This window comes from Abramis brama (genome assembly GCF_963993115.1).
Source record: "Abramis brama genome assembly, chromosome: 7".
Lineage (NCBI taxonomy): Eukaryota > Metazoa > Chordata > Actinopteri > Cypriniformes > Leuciscidae > Abramis > Abramis brama.
In genome coordinates, this window is record NC_139969.1 from 13,367,908 (window position 1) to 13,383,026 (window position 15,119).

Genomic DNA, 15,119 nt, shown 5'->3' on the forward strand with positions numbered 1-15,119 from the left:
GTTGTTGATGCTTTATTTTTTGTTAATTTAGCCATTGTTTCGAATAAATACCTAGGGTTGTGTTTGTTTTCTTCTAAAAGTGTTGAAAAATAAGCAGATCTAGCCGTTTTTAAGGCCTTTCTGTACGCAATAGTGCTTTCTCTCCAAGAAATGCGAAAAACTTCTAATTTTGTTTTCTTCCAGCTACGCTCCATTTTTCTGGCTGCTCTCTTAAGGGCCTGAGTGTGCTCATTGTACCACGGTGTTGGACTATTTCCTTTAATATTCTTTAAGCGCAATGGAGCAACAGTGTCTAGTGCTTGAAAAGAGAGAGTTAATCATTTCTGTTGCAACATCAGAATACAGCAGATTAAAACTGCACATGATCAAGATATGTAAGATGTTGTGACAGTGCAGATGACAAATGGCAAAATATATATGTGTCATTTGGCCCAAAGAAAGTAATGTCTTTGGTCATATAAGGAGTTAGTCAGAACTACATTAGCTAAGTCAGTCTACTGATGCTTTCTTCCGGCATGAGAGGTAAAATAACCCAGTAAAAATGAGAATTGGGCAATAACGGACCAGTGTGTTTTTCATATATAAAGCACACAAGCTCACCGTGATAGTACTTTCACACACAGCAATGGGGTGGATAGATAATCTCCTGATTTGTTCTTTCTTTGTGTCAGTTTACCTGCTGACACAGGCTAAATGTGGTAAGCATTTCTTCCATTGTTCTGTCTGTCTCCTTTCTATGAGAGAAAGAAATAATTGTAAGACATAGATTGCACTGATATTTTCATTGTGATTTAGGTCCTATGAATGCAGCCTCATCTAGGAGTGATGAAAAAGACACTTTGTTTGTGGTGGGTTTCAAGTGCAACTGGTTAAACAGACATGCTTTTTTCAGATATGACTTCTTGTATTGTCATATGACTTCAGTTTACAAGTATATGTGAAGTATATGAATCAGTATACAATCACACTGTTTAAATGTTTGGGGTTGTTAAAAGTTTTAAATATTTTTGAAAGAAATCTCTTGTGCTCACAAAGGCTGCATTTATTTGATCAGAAAAACAGTAATAATGTGAAGTAGTGTTACATTTTAAAAATAACTTTTCTAATTTATTTATTTATGTTATTTAAAAAAAAAAAATTTATTCCTGTGATGGCAAAGCTGAATTTGCAGCATCTCTTCATTCTTCATTGTCACACGATCCTTCAGAAATCATTCTAATATGCTGATTTGGTGCCCAAGAAACATTTCTTCTTATTATCAATGTTGAGCACATTGTACTGCTTAAAGGAGAAGTTCACTTTTAAAATGAAAATTCTGTCATCATATAATCACCCTCATGTTGTTTCAAACCTGTATGAATTTCTTTCTTCTGCTGAACAGAAAGGAAGATATTTAGAAGAATGTCAGTAACCAGACAGTTTTTGGGTCCCATTGACTTCCATAGTATATTTTTTTCCTACTATGGAAGTCAATGGGACCCAAAAACTGCCTGGTTACTGATATTCTTCTAAATATCTTCCTTTCTGTTCAGCAGAAGAAAGAAATTCATACAGGTTTGAAACAACATGAGGGTGAGTATATGATGACAGAATTTTCATTTTAAAAGTGAACTTCTCCTTTAATATTTACTGTGACACATTTTTTTGATGAATAGAAATAACTGATTTTTTTTACATTAAATCTTTTGCAACATTATAAATGTATTTACTGTCACTTTTAATGAATTGAATGCATCCTGGCTAAATAAAAGTATTCATTTATTTCTAAAAAAATTACTGAACCCAAACTTTTATGCCAAGTCAAGTCACCTTAATTTATATAACGCTTTAGATTGTTTCAAAGTGGTTTCACATCAATAAACAGGAAAAGAACAGAATCAATTATGCAAACTTCATCAAATATGAGACAAATTCAAATTCTGTTGTAAAGCAGCTCTTCAAAGTCAGTTCAGTGTGGATTCAGTGGTATACAAGAAGTTTAACTGGTAGTGTAAATGAGAAGTTTCTAACACAAAAATGCAGCTTGAGAAATATATCATTGACAAATTGTATATTTATATATATTGTAATGTCTTTCACACTGTAAAAACTGAACAAGGTCACTCATTTTAGTCTAAAGTGAAATTTTCCACTCATTTTAGGAACGCAGGGCTTTCACAAGAGAAAGAATCGTAGAGGTGAGCCTGTTTTAATCTTTGTTTTTTGCATATTAGTTTTATAGGCATGCACTTTTAAATGTACGTTGTTAAAAAAAATGACCTTTTTCATTATCTTTCTGTAAACTAGCCTACTAAGGACTATGCAGGTATGTGAATTATATTTTATTCAAAACCATTTTATTCCGATATTAAACCAATTTGGAGATTAGATTAGTTTTCACCCCAGGTCAGTTCTACCAGCTTGAAATTTCCATCCCAGTAAAACATTGTACAACATGACTAGAAAGTGTCAGTCTTATCATCTGTACTTATTTAGGCCTTCAGAAAGATCTTGACGCGATGAAGATTAAATGTAGGGATTCTTACAAAGTAGCGAAGGATAATATTGATGGTGAGTCAACCATCTTCATCTACTCAAACTTAAAAGTATCAACCATGCAGTTCCATCTTGCACTCATATTCATTACAATGTTTATATTGGTGGACATGTTTTCAGGTCTTAAAAGGCAACTGGGGGATCTTTTTAAACAAGTCAGTGCCACCAAGAGTCCAGCCAAGGATGGTATGTTGAAAATGATACCTATGAATATAGCTGCTTTAAAATAATGAAATAAGTCTCCTTTTTTTGAAACATATTGTGAAAAGACAATAGATTGACACTTATTACCCTTGTTTTCCACCCATTCAGTCATAAACATTCTCCAGAAAGTCATCGACCTACAGGAGATAGATGCGAAAATGAACACTGCGAGTGATGTTGCAAGGATAAAAAGTGCGTTCCAACAATATTACAATATTTTATTATTAACTTGAAAACCTGTACATTTCCTGTGTATAGTCATGCAGGTATTTTAAAAATCAACAGGACTGGTGAAGCGTCGACAGGAAGCAGAGAGAGAATTGTTAGAGATGAAGAAAAAAATTTCAGGACGTGTTGAAATTTTCAAGCGCGCAGGTACAGAGACCCCCCTTTGCATGGAGCAATACCACACTGACACTGCGTTTTGAGCCCTTGCTCAATTCTTAACCAGCAGGATTACAAGTAATTGTTTTTGTTTTTTCTTCTAGTTTCAGAGATAAGCGATAAGGCAACATCAACCACTCTTAATGGTGTGTATGATGAAAATATGTATGAATGTTACTCTACAGTTGGTTTTGCACATTCTTATGTATCTAATCCACAGAATTAAAGAAATACCTGGAAGACAAGCTCAAACAACCAGGGCAAGAAGGTGGCATTGCAAACCAAGGTGAGTTTAATGAGGATGAGAACAGTGGAGCCTTTCGATCAGAAATACTTTTATCAATGATTGTGGATGAAGTTCTGAAATTTTTTGAAAACGTGGCATTGCAGTTTGAGTCTTTTCCTCAATAGATGACTCAATACAGTTTGTTTTGTTTTTTAGTACTGCAGATTGTTACATTGCAAATAGAGGCAATGGAACTAAAGACACGTCTCTCTGGTGAATATGAGATGCAAGCGCAGATGGATGGTGAGTGTTCATTATTCTTTGATGTTTACAAAATCCATATTAGGCTAGGAATTGTGAAGTTGCAGTTGTGAGATGATCTGAATGGATAATTTCATATGTGCACAATCATTTCATCTCATTTAATGTTTACCAGTAATTAAAAGCAAACTGGAGCACAAAAGTGGCATCCTATCAGATCTGAAAGAGGAACGAAAAGAGAGGAAAGAAAAAGTACAAAAAATTGGTATGTTATTATTCAGTGTTTGTTTTCTTTTTTTGTAGCTCCACAATAAATGTATAGTATCTATAATCCATGTTATGTGACAAATAAGAGCTAACTTGTGAGATCTGCAACATTTCCTTCCCATTTTGTGTTATGGATTCACAGATAAACTCATTGCAACACTGGAGAAAGAAATATTGGACCTGAATGCTGAATTATCACCACTTAAACAAACACTTGCTCAGCTTACTGGTACTGGAATCAAGCTAGTATTGATTTATGTATTATTCTGAATTTATGAATCAATATTTCATCCTGCCAATGACTTGTATCTTGTAGGACAGACAAAAGAATTTGATGGGAAAAGAACTGAAGTAATTGATCAAATTGCCAAATTGAAGGGAAAAGATGAGTTAAGTAAGTTTCTTTCATTTTAACATACCTGATTCTCATTTTTCATGAATTATTACCTATTTCGTGAATTCTAGTCTGACTAGGGGTGTAAGAATATATTGTGTCTCAATATCGCAATACATAAATGCAACAATATGTATCGTGGATAGTGACCCAAAATAAAAATGACTGTGTTGATCCTGATAATGCCAAATGTCTTATGTTACCAGTAACCAAGTTCAAGCCTATTCATTTCCACCCCCAATGTAATACCAAATGTAGAATTTTAATTAACAGTACATTTGTTAGCCTTTTACCATATGTCTTGGAGTATGGCAATAATATTTTATCGTGACTTCGGTATTGTGATATGTATCAAATTGTGACATGAGGGTATCGTTACACCCCTAAGTTTTACTGTTGCATCATCAGTAATATTATCCTTTTTTTGGTGCTATTTTTAGTTTCTAGAATTCTTACACTCCAGTTTGAATTTATGGAGGCGCTAATCACTGCACAGGGACAAAAGAAAGCAGACGAATTTAAGATAGCTGGTGAGATCTGGATGGTTTTTAATTATTATTATTTAAAATATATATATTATTTTGATTGATTGATTGATTGATTGATTGACAGACTTTAAAAAGCAGCTTTAACAGAATTGTGATGTTTGTGTGTGATTTTGGGTTATGCCTTCTCAGATCTCCAGAAAGAGCTTGAAAAGGAGAAGGACACGGGACTTGCTCTGGATTCTGAAAACAAACGTAAGATTGATATATCATCTTGTAATTACTAGGGATGCTTTTAAATCAATAATTTATATCCCACTGATGAAAAAAACTTTTTCTATATATGTTTACATTAATTTAAATGTGCATTTATTCATTTAGCAGATGCTTTTGTCCAATGTCTTACAAATGAGACAAATCTGAAGCAATTTATATTCATATTAGCCAACAATATTCATTGTATATTGGGTCCTTCATTCCAAAATCAAACATAGATTGTTGAGTGATCTGTAATCTTTTCTACACCCAGGTTTACGCAGAAAGCTGATTGACCAGATAGAACAATGCGAAGACATGATAAACATGTGTAAGACATTTTACTCTCCTTTCCTCTCAGCAAGTGACAATATGAAAGCTTTGTTGACATGGAAGCAACAAAATACATTTTAAATGTAGATTTAATTAAAAACATAAAGGTCCATCTCACGATTATTGTGTTGTGATTATTATTTATTTATGTATGAATCGTCTTTTCCAGGTAAAGAAACTGATCCGGGTACTCCAGTAGATAAAATAACAGATTCAACCTTAAAGACAGGCAAGTTGAGTGAAATTTTAGAAACACATGAAATATAAAATATATCTATATTATTTTTACCCCCATTATTTTCAGTTGAAATTAATATACAGTGCAGTTCATTTAATATACATGGCAAAATTTCATTTCCACAGCCGTCCAGATTATTTTGCTGAGCTTTGAAATAGACCAATTAACGAAACAAATTAAAGCATCTTCTAATGATGGTATGTCTCTCTGAACCTTTTTTGTACTCGTGATTCTGTCAACTTGAAAAGCAATCGGCATTAAAAAATCATTTTGCTAATTGTTCTATTTTTTAGTAATTTTAGTTTGTAATAAAATAATATTAATTCTATTTTTGTACTTTGAACATACAATAGATTTGAAGCAAAAACGGGATGAAAAACTCAAAGAACTGAAGGCAAAAAAGGAGGAACTTCAGAAAAGTGACGCTAACTCTGAGAAAAGTGAGACTGGTTCTCTTTGCATTAATATCCGCCATAAAGTTTTGTGTACTGATTGCCTCTGCTTGTCAGTTCTTAAGGTGATTTCGCAGATGGAGGAAATCTGGAAGCTACAGAACAAAGATCCAGATAACTTAAATCAAATCAGCAGTGAGTGTATACAGTACACATGCAGTAATTATGTACTAATGGGAAAAATGAACAGTAAAATTTCAACTCATGTTCTATTCTGGTTTCAGAGCTGCAAAAGGATCTCTTGAAAATGATTTCAGAATTAGACGATAAAACGCCCGCAAAATCAAGTGAGTGGAGAATTATGGTTCTTGTTTGAACCTAAGGCTTGTGTTATTTGAAGTTGTTTACACTCATATTTGGCCAGTTTCACAAACAAAGCTTAAGCCTATAGTCCCAGACTAAAATGCATGTTTGAGCTGCTTTAACTGAAAGCAACTTGCACTGACATATCTTAAAATATGTCAGTGCCATTGTTTTGTCTCAAGATGTTATGTTTTTTCTAAGGCACTTTTATAAAAAGTACTTAAATGTCCTAATTGAACTAAGGCTTAATCTAAGTCTCGTCTGTGAAACCAGGCCATAGATAGTTCAATAATTACACTTTCTGAAACCTTAAGGCCAGTTCACACCAAGGATGATTACTATGATAAAGACGCAAATCAATAGCTGAGTCCACAGCACAACTGAAATGATAACGGCACAGAGAAATTGTATTGTTCGAATCGCTTTCACAATGTTTTTTTCCAACTGATGAACAATAAAAACATTGACCAATTAGAATCCATCCTGCTTTAAAGAGCTGAAGCATTTAAAGCAGCAGTCAACATAACTGCAGCGCATACTTATAAAACATTATCATGAGTTTGTTGTGCATGCTATCTTTATAGGTGTGATCATTTGTGGTGTGAATGGGCCTTTTTGAGTATTACATTAGCTTAAATCAGTTATTATACCAAATTCATAATTTGTTCATATATTTTTGGCAGAACAATCAATATTATTATTATTTTATTTTTTTTATGTTTGCCTCAGTGCTGAAAATCATGGCTCTTCAGTCTGATGTAACCTGGATAGGGGAAATGCTGAAAACAGTGACTACACAGGCTGAGAAGAAGAAAACTGGTTGGCACTGATACTTTAAAGAACTTTTAAAAGTGTTGATATTTCTTAAAGGGATCATGACATGAGAAATCAAATTTGCCTTTATCTTTTGACATATAAGAGGTTTTTGTACCATTAACTCTTTCCCCTTTTTTTGATCATTTTCACAAAATTTTCATGGCCCCCAGAATATATGGCTGTATGAATATTTGAACATGCAATATATTCAAAAGAAAGAACAGAGCCTCTGCTTTTAAACAAACAAACACACACACACACACACACACACACACACACACACACAAAACGTGTTATTCTAGCTTCATGCATTATTTATTATTTATCAACACTTAAATGTGGGTAAGTTTCATTAAAAAAGCAACATTTTGCATCAACACATTTTTGTCAAAGACCACATCGGGATGGGATTCAGAACGATTATCAAAACATAGATGGAGTAGAGTCCATCAACACCCCCAAAGCTTCACATTCCTATAGCAGCTAGCTCATTCTGGGTCGACATTTCATTCGACGATTTATATGCTGTTTAATGTTGATGATCGCGTTATTTTACATAAGCATCTGCTTACATGATATACCTTGTTTGTTCTTCTTTTCACCTGTGTTTTGATGTGGAGATTCTGTACTCTTTCAGAAGATGTCATAGCGCCCCCACCGTATAACAGTGAAAACACGGAAAGCCGGAAAATTACGTCAATGGCAGGGAAGCGTTGTCTCATAAATGAGGATTAAAACATCCTCCTCATTATAAACAAAGCATTTGTTTAATCAAGCTCCAAAAGCTCTGTCTTGTTTTGATATTGCAGGATCTGTGACGTCACGCTGGCAAATACATTTACATACATACAACTGCATCGACGAATAGTCATACATCATCACACCATAGGCCCCGCCCACTGGTGTTCAACCGCTTAACGGCTGACATGACATTTGCCTACACTGGATGTGAGTGTCGTGTCGCGTCAAAAGCAAATAGAACTCATTATTATAATCACTGATGCTGTATACACCAGATACAGTATACAGATTAGCGATTCGTTTCTGACATACTTTACGCGCTAATCTGTCGACCACATGACAAACGGAAGAGTGAAGAACGTTTGCTTTGACGCGTCCAGTTTAAACAGCTTGTTTGCATCGCTGTAGAGACTTCAGAAGGATCCCAGCGCCAGAAACAAATGGATGGTTTATTTTAATGGCGAACCGGATCGCATCAGAGGATTATATGTTTGTCAGAGAATTTTGTTTTGTAAACAAGGCACAGTGTAATGGAGAGTTCGCAAAGAAACTTGTTGAAAAATGAAGCTGCCAACTGTATCGAATCTGACAGCAGCTGCATCACAAACCACAAGTAAATTATTACATAATGCTTCGTCTGTAAACCACGCGCAATAGGGAGTGGGTATTGATTCTGTTTCCTTTGCAATGACTTTAGCCAATCATAACAGTGGCAAGTCTTAAAGGAGCCGCCCCTTAAAAACTGATCATTTCAGACAGAGGGACAGAACGAGGAGTAAAAATAATTGTTTTCCGCATACAGTATATATTGTTTATTTGTGCAAAAAAAATTCATTAACATTATAAGTGAACCTCAAGGAACTTATTAAAATAATAAAAAAATCCATTTCATGACCCCTTTAATATATATATATATTTTTTTTTTTTACATGAGCAGATTGTATTTGTAACTGCTCAGGTTGGATTATTGCTATACTTACACTGACTTCTGACAGAGCTCCAAAAAGCACTGGATGACGCGGAACGTGAGCTGAAGGAAAAAAACAAAGAGCTGGCTGCTGCGACCGGTGACATCCGTCTGTTACGTGAGTGAAACCTTTCATTTTGACATTTGAAACAGTAACTAAATGGAAATCTATAGTGGCCGGCCATTAAAATGCTTGATTTGCAGAGAGAGACATTGATGTTCTGAAGAAAGATGTTTCGTCACTGAAAAAGGAAAAGGACACAGTTGAACAGACTGCACAGCAGAAGATTAAAGGTTTCAGTTTCACCCTGTACAGCAGTCAACATTTGAAGTGGATCAAAACCTTTCATCAAAGTTATACATGGATTTTGAACAATACCCGTTCTTGTCTTAGGACAACTTTGATTAACTTTTTTGATCCACTTCAAATATTCAACAACAATCCATAAATTGATTTTCATTATTATTCTTTCTTTGATTAAAACGTATTACTCAATCTGTCACAGATCTTGAAGATAAACTAAAAGAGAGTAACAAGGCATTGGATGATGCAAATAAAACTCTGAAAGAGGAGAATGCCACACTATCACAACAAAGTAAGTGGACAAGCACTGAAGAGATTCAGCCAATCAGAAAATGATGTCGGTTTGCAATAATGATCAGGATTGGAAGAAAAAACATGCATTTGTCGATTTGTCTGCCAATGTCCTGTCAGAACCTCAGATCATTGCTTTATAACATTTTAACCTCTTGTTCCCATAGTTACAAACATCAACAAACTCATAGACGAAATGAAACAGAAAGAATTGCAAGTAAATGCTAGAATAGCTGGTGAGTTTATTCAATCCACGTATCCATCAAATACAACCTCCCTCACTTATTTAACAGTAAGCATATAAAAATTGGGCCTTTCCATTAATGAAAGAACACTTGATGTTGTTCTTTTAGATCTTGAAAGGAAACTGATGAAGAAGGAGGAAGAAAATGCCAAAATTCGTGACGATAATGAAAGTAAAACCTTCAGCAATAAAATCTTCAACAATATAGGGTATTTAAAGTCATTGTCTAAAGAACAATTCCCCTTCTTCCCGATTCTGTCTCTCTCTAGAGCTGAAAGAAAAGTGTGTGGACACCAAACATTGCCCTGAACTCGAGGAGAAATATAAAGGTATGTCTGCTTTAAAGAGATTGTCCTTTCAGAACTTTCGGAGAGTTGTATAAACAGGATACTTGGTGGCTGTGTGTTACAGAAAAGCAGGCTGAATATAACAATACCATTTCTAAACTGAACGATGCACTTCTTCAGAAGGGTGAGTGAAGCCCTAATTTATAATTCAATTAATGACAAAATTCATCACAAAATATTGTAATTAAAAAAACATCATATTGTGTTAAACCTTATGTAAGTCTACTTCACTCTTATTTTGTCACATAATTCTCTCTCTCTCCAATGTTGTTGTTGCTTTCAGTTTTTATCATTAAAAATCTAATTGATGAAGTGGAGTATCTGGATAGGATATCTGAACAAGGATCAGGTAATGAAGGATGTACATCTATTGATTCTGATATCACAAACTGATACTTTTAGACATACATATAAAAAGAAGTCTCTTCTGCTTACCAAGGCTGCATTTATTTGATCAAAAAATACAGTAAAAGCACAATTTAAATGAACTGTCTTCCATGTTTGTGCTGCTTAATGTTTTTGAGAAAACGGTGATCGTTTTTGAGGATTCTTTGATGTAAAGAATATTCAAATAACAGCATTTATTTAATATATTGTAACAATGTAAAATTCTTTACTGTCGCCATTGATCAGTTTAATGTGTCCTTGCTAAATAAATCTATGAATGTGTTCATTTCATTAAAAAAAAAAATTACTTACCCCAAACTTTTGACTTGTTGTGTACATTTCATACTATTTGACATCAGCAATGCAGGTGTAAGACTTTCCATAATTATTCACATGAATGAGCAACAGACCTAACAGACTATTTTCACTGCACCTTTCCAAGACCTTAACTTTCAGAATACCAAAAACGTATTAATCTGTTAGATTTTTCACTTTATGTGAATTTAAATGAAAAATTAGTAAGGGGAAAAGACCAAGGTTTATGTGTTTTTGTTCCATTCGCTCCATCTATGGTTATCTGCTTTTCAGGAGTGAGCAAAGAACTGGAAGAAAAGAAAAAAGAATTGAAGGAGGCAAAGCAGCAATTGAAAGCTGAGGGATCCATATCAGCCAAAAGTGAGTGAAACCCCATTTTACTGAATTGTGGGCCTTCTTTATCTAAAGAGAGACCATTTCATACTTACACAATGGTTTGTTACAGCTCTGGATGTACTTCAGTTACTAACTGAGCTATGGAAGCTGCAAGAAAATCCAACTGTAGAGAATTCAGAAAAGATTCAGCGTGAGTTGAAACAAATCCATTTCTTCCCTTTAAAAACATCTCATTCATTAGCTCACAATTAGTGATTTTCTTCTCTTCATTTAGAACTGGAAGCTAAATTAAATGGTTTGCTGACTGAGTTGAAAAACTCTGGAGAGAAGGGGCTTGAACTGAGTGAGTTTAATCTAATTTCCTTTTAAATTGCAATAGAGTAAAAACCTGTGGGTATTATCTTAATCTGTTTAATAATAGCATTGTAGCTCAAAGAGTGGAGCATGGTGCTTGCAATGCCAAAATCATGGGTTCGATTTTTTTTTTTTTAGGGAATGCATGAACTGATAAAATGTATACCTTGAATGCAATGTAAGTCGCTCTGGATAAAAGCATCTGCCAAATGCATAAATGTAAATGTTTTTCTTATAAATTCATACAGCCTTGAAGATCATTTCTATAAAGGAATCAATGTCCAGACTAACACAAGCAAAAGGAAAAATGCAAGAGGAATACGAAAGAGAAATCGATGGTAAGCATATATTGCCATTAAATGATCTGAAGAGTGCGGATTATTCATTTAAAATTAAAGTGGAAACAAAGACTACTAAACTTTCTTTTTTATGTTGTTGGTCAGGTCTAAAGAAGGAAATAGAGGACAAAGAAAAAGAGATTTTGCTTTTGAAGGCTAACTGTGATCAGTCCGCTCAGCTGAGTAAGTTGTGTTAGTTCCTACCATGTACTCTGCATTTTAACCCAGTATATTGTTAATAAAAACATGTTGCTTTCCAGAGGACAGGATAAAACAACTAGAGAAGGCGGCTGAGGAAAGCCAACAAAAATTGAAAAAACTACAAGAAGAATCAAAGGATAAGATTGCAGGTACGTTTGATGTGCTATTAAGTTGTATAATGTATAAATATAATAATGTTGAGACTCCTGAAGAAAACTAAATCAGAGTTTTATTAAACATGAAAACAATTATGATGCTTAATAAACACAGATTTGTGTTATAAAATATTATCATTTCATTTTTTTTCTCAGCGCTAGAGAAACAAATTAAAACAAAGGACCAGCAGCTGGCAAACTCTGAAGATAAACTTCGGGAGACAAATGCTGAAAATGCTGTTTTGGGTAAGAAAAAAGATGATTTATGTTTGATCCATATTGTATTGTCACCTATGCATGACTGGTCATTCCAAGAATTTCAGTTTTGTGTCTTTTGTTTCAGTCAAAAAGCTGAACAGTCTGAATGATGACATGAAGAAAATCACAGAGGATACAAATAATGCACTACAGAAAGCAAAGGAAGAAGTCGCCGGTATGACAACACTATCGAAACACCAACGACGTGCTTAAATTCATTATCTTTTATAATATTTTTCATAATATTTTTTTAATGCTGACGCTCCAAAACAAAGAATAAAAATGACATAAAAGGATTCCTAGCAGCATGTGAGAAATAAACTACAATTATAGTGCTATGATGACATACTTCTAGTCCGTGTATGAAGTGAAGTATACAATGGCTAATGGGGTTCTCTTTATAATACTCATTTCCACTGGAGACATTAAGTCTTTATGTGCTTTTAAATATTTAACCTCAAATTCGACACATTATGTGTGCAATTTGCAGCATCATTTTAGATCAAGGTAGAATCAATTTGATCATTTCTTGTTTTAAATTTTCCTAACTTCATTTTTATGCACTGTCAGGTTTAAATGGCAAAGTGCAAAGACTGGAAAATGCGCTTGATAAACAGAACCTGGACCTGAAGGAGAAGGATGATAACATTGCTAAACTGAAAGAGCTACGTGACAATATGGAGCAAGAGCTTGAAAAAGTGAAGAAGAAAAACAAAGGTCAGTGAGAAGAGATTAAAAGGGTTTTTGAATATGTGGTTCATAAACTGGGGAAAATTCAGAAAACTGTCAATCAAATTAACTACAGATAAAAAAATAATGATGCTGCAAATTGCACACTTGATGCATCATTACTCCTTTTTGTTGTTGTTGTTCTCCAGAACTAGTGAGAGAGTTTGAAACAAAGGACCAGCAACTTGCTAAAACTGAAGCCAAATTTAAGGAGATAAATGCTGCAAATCAAGACTTAAGTAAGAATAAAATCTAGTAATGAATGTTCCAATATAAAATTGACAAAATGAATGCATTATAGTAATTGATTCTTTCTTTCTTCCTTTTGTTTTAGTTCGCAAGCAGGAGGAAAATGAAAGGGAACTAAGAAAAATCATAGAGGAGAAAAACATTTTGCAAAAAAAATCACAGGAAGAAATCTCTGGTATGACAATACTGTCAAAACACTCACATGTCCATTATTTTTTACACTTTTATATTGCATTACATTGATTTGGATTTATAATTTGGTCTATTCTATTTCATTCAAACCTCATTTTTACACTGGAAGCACACAAAAAAGACCTTGCTGAGAAGGACCAGAAACTCAAGGATCAGGACAAAAAAGTTTCTGAACTTCAAAATGATTTAAAACAAGAGAAAGATAAATTCAACGGTGAGTGGGGTGCCACTATCTTTTGGTACAGTCAATAAACAATGCATTATGGTCAGGGACCAAAAACTTTGATTTTGCATGTATCTGTAGAAAGAAAATCTGACAGGTTTTAATATTTCCACAATATTTATAGGTGTGGTCAGTGAGAATGGGAAACTTAGACAACAACTGGATGAGACTAAACAGAAATTGAATGAAATTGAGAGTGAGATATTTCCTTTTTTTCCTGAGCAAAAAAAATAACTATTTGCATTATTTATTATCAGAATTAACAGTATGCTTTTGTTTCTTTTATAACTCCTTTTTTATATTTAATATTTTATTATAGAAGAAAAAAATGAACTTCCAAAGGAAGGTAAGTTTGTGATTTCAGTCTGGTTGTAATAAACAGAATAAAAAAATAAAAAAACAATTAGTTACAGTCTGTAAAAATGCAATTAAACTGAAAAATGTCTGCCTGTGTGCCCATGACAGAATGGCCGGGGTTTGACGCAAACACTGCCCACCGCAGACTCATCTTGTCGCAAAATGAGAAAGAGGCAAGAACCTCTTTATTTGCTCAGAGTGTACCTAACACCGCTGAGCGCTACGACACAGCTATTGCAGCTCTGGCAAAAGACGGATATAATTCTGGAAAACATTACTGGGAAATTGGGGCGGTTGGAAGAAATTGTTATGTTGTGGGAGCGGCCAAATCGTCCGCTCAGAGAAAAGGTATTCTGACATATGGCCCTTCGGCTGGCTATTGGGTTATTCTGAAGAGAAGAGATGGAACACTTGTTGCCCTTGAAGACAACAATGTTCAAATGAACGTTCGTGGAACACCTTCTGTAATTGGGATCCAGGTGGATTTTAAAAATAAAGAGGTAACTTTTTATGATGCAGTAAAGAAATCTCAAATCTTTAGGTTCACTGGCAATGACCTGCAAGGTAACATTTACCCATATATTGAGACCTGCAGTGATTCCAATGAGCTTGACCCTCCCTTGGTCTTAAAGCAAGTTCAATCCATAGATTGGCTCAAGCAATGATCTCCATATATTAGGAGTCTGTTTACGTATGCAAAGAAAATGCCCTCTGCTTTGAGATTTCGGATTGTTACTACTCTCAGCTGCATTCTTGAATGTCTTGCATCTATCATTTTAATAAAGCATTTACATTTGAAAAACAATATTTATCCTATATGTTGGTGTCTTTTAACATTTAAAAGGATAAAGTCATGCAAAATCTGTCATCATTTACTCACTTTCATATCGATCCAAACCTGTATCTTTCCTCATAAAAGAAGATATTTTGCAAAATGGAAGTCAATAGTAACCAAAACTGTTTGGTTTCCTACATTCT

The 15,119-nt window shown here is 34.2% G+C and overlaps 1 protein-coding gene across 2 annotated transcripts; it reads left to right on the top strand.

Moving 5' to 3' along the window:
- The first annotated feature begins 423 nt into the window (after window positions 1-423).
- LOC311086125 (uncharacterized protein) lies at window positions 424-14,946 on the top strand. 2 transcript variants are annotated; one of them, XM_084118847.1, is made up of 46 exons: window positions 424-698; window positions 796-848; window positions 2,142-2,177; window positions 2,287-2,305; window positions 2,476-2,550; window positions 2,656-2,721; window positions 2,848-2,931; window positions 3,025-3,114; window positions 3,228-3,269; window positions 3,344-3,409; window positions 3,566-3,652; window positions 3,786-3,875; window positions 4,020-4,106; window positions 4,194-4,271; window positions 4,712-4,801; window positions 4,949-5,011; window positions 5,286-5,342; window positions 5,514-5,573; window positions 5,708-5,779; window positions 5,936-6,022; window positions 6,092-6,169; window positions 6,259-6,321; window positions 7,067-7,156; window positions 8,890-8,979; window positions 9,066-9,155; window positions 9,368-9,457; window positions 9,624-9,692; window positions 9,810-9,872; window positions 9,970-10,029; window positions 10,112-10,171; window positions 10,331-10,396; window positions 11,023-11,109; window positions 11,195-11,275; window positions 11,360-11,428; window positions 11,688-11,777; window positions 11,883-11,960; window positions 12,038-12,127; window positions 12,290-12,379; window positions 12,477-12,566; window positions 12,962-13,108; window positions 13,270-13,359; window positions 13,455-13,544; window positions 13,671-13,775; window positions 13,909-13,980; window positions 14,104-14,130; window positions 14,250-14,946. In XM_084118847.1, the coding sequence occupies exons 1-46, from the start codon at window positions 626-628 to the stop codon at window positions 14,804-14,806; spliced, it is 3,957 nt and encodes a 1,318-aa protein (XP_083974973.1). In that variant the 5' UTR covers window positions 424-625; the 3' UTR covers window positions 14,807-14,946. The 2 variants fall into 2 exon arrangements, with proteins under 2 accessions (XP_083974973.1, XP_083974974.1); XM_084118848.1 differs by having other exon boundaries at window positions 610-698; window positions 2,287-2,385.
- The last annotated feature ends 173 nt before the right edge of the window (window positions 14,947-15,119 follow it).

Bases quoted from the DNA above. Each gene is read 5' to 3' on its own strand.
- LOC311086125 (XM_084118847.1), top strand. From the start codon at position 626: ATGGGGTGGATAGATAATCTCCTGATTTGTTCTTTCTTTGTGTCAGTT. The intron at 5,012-5,285 runs GTAAGATTGATA...TTCTACACCCAG, and splicing joins TCTGGATTCTGAAAACAAAC to GTTTACGCAGAAAGCTGATT. The intron at 9,693-9,809 runs GTGAGTTTATTC...TTGTTCTTTTAG, and splicing joins AGTAAATGCTAGAATAGCTG to ATCTTGAAAGGAAACTGATG.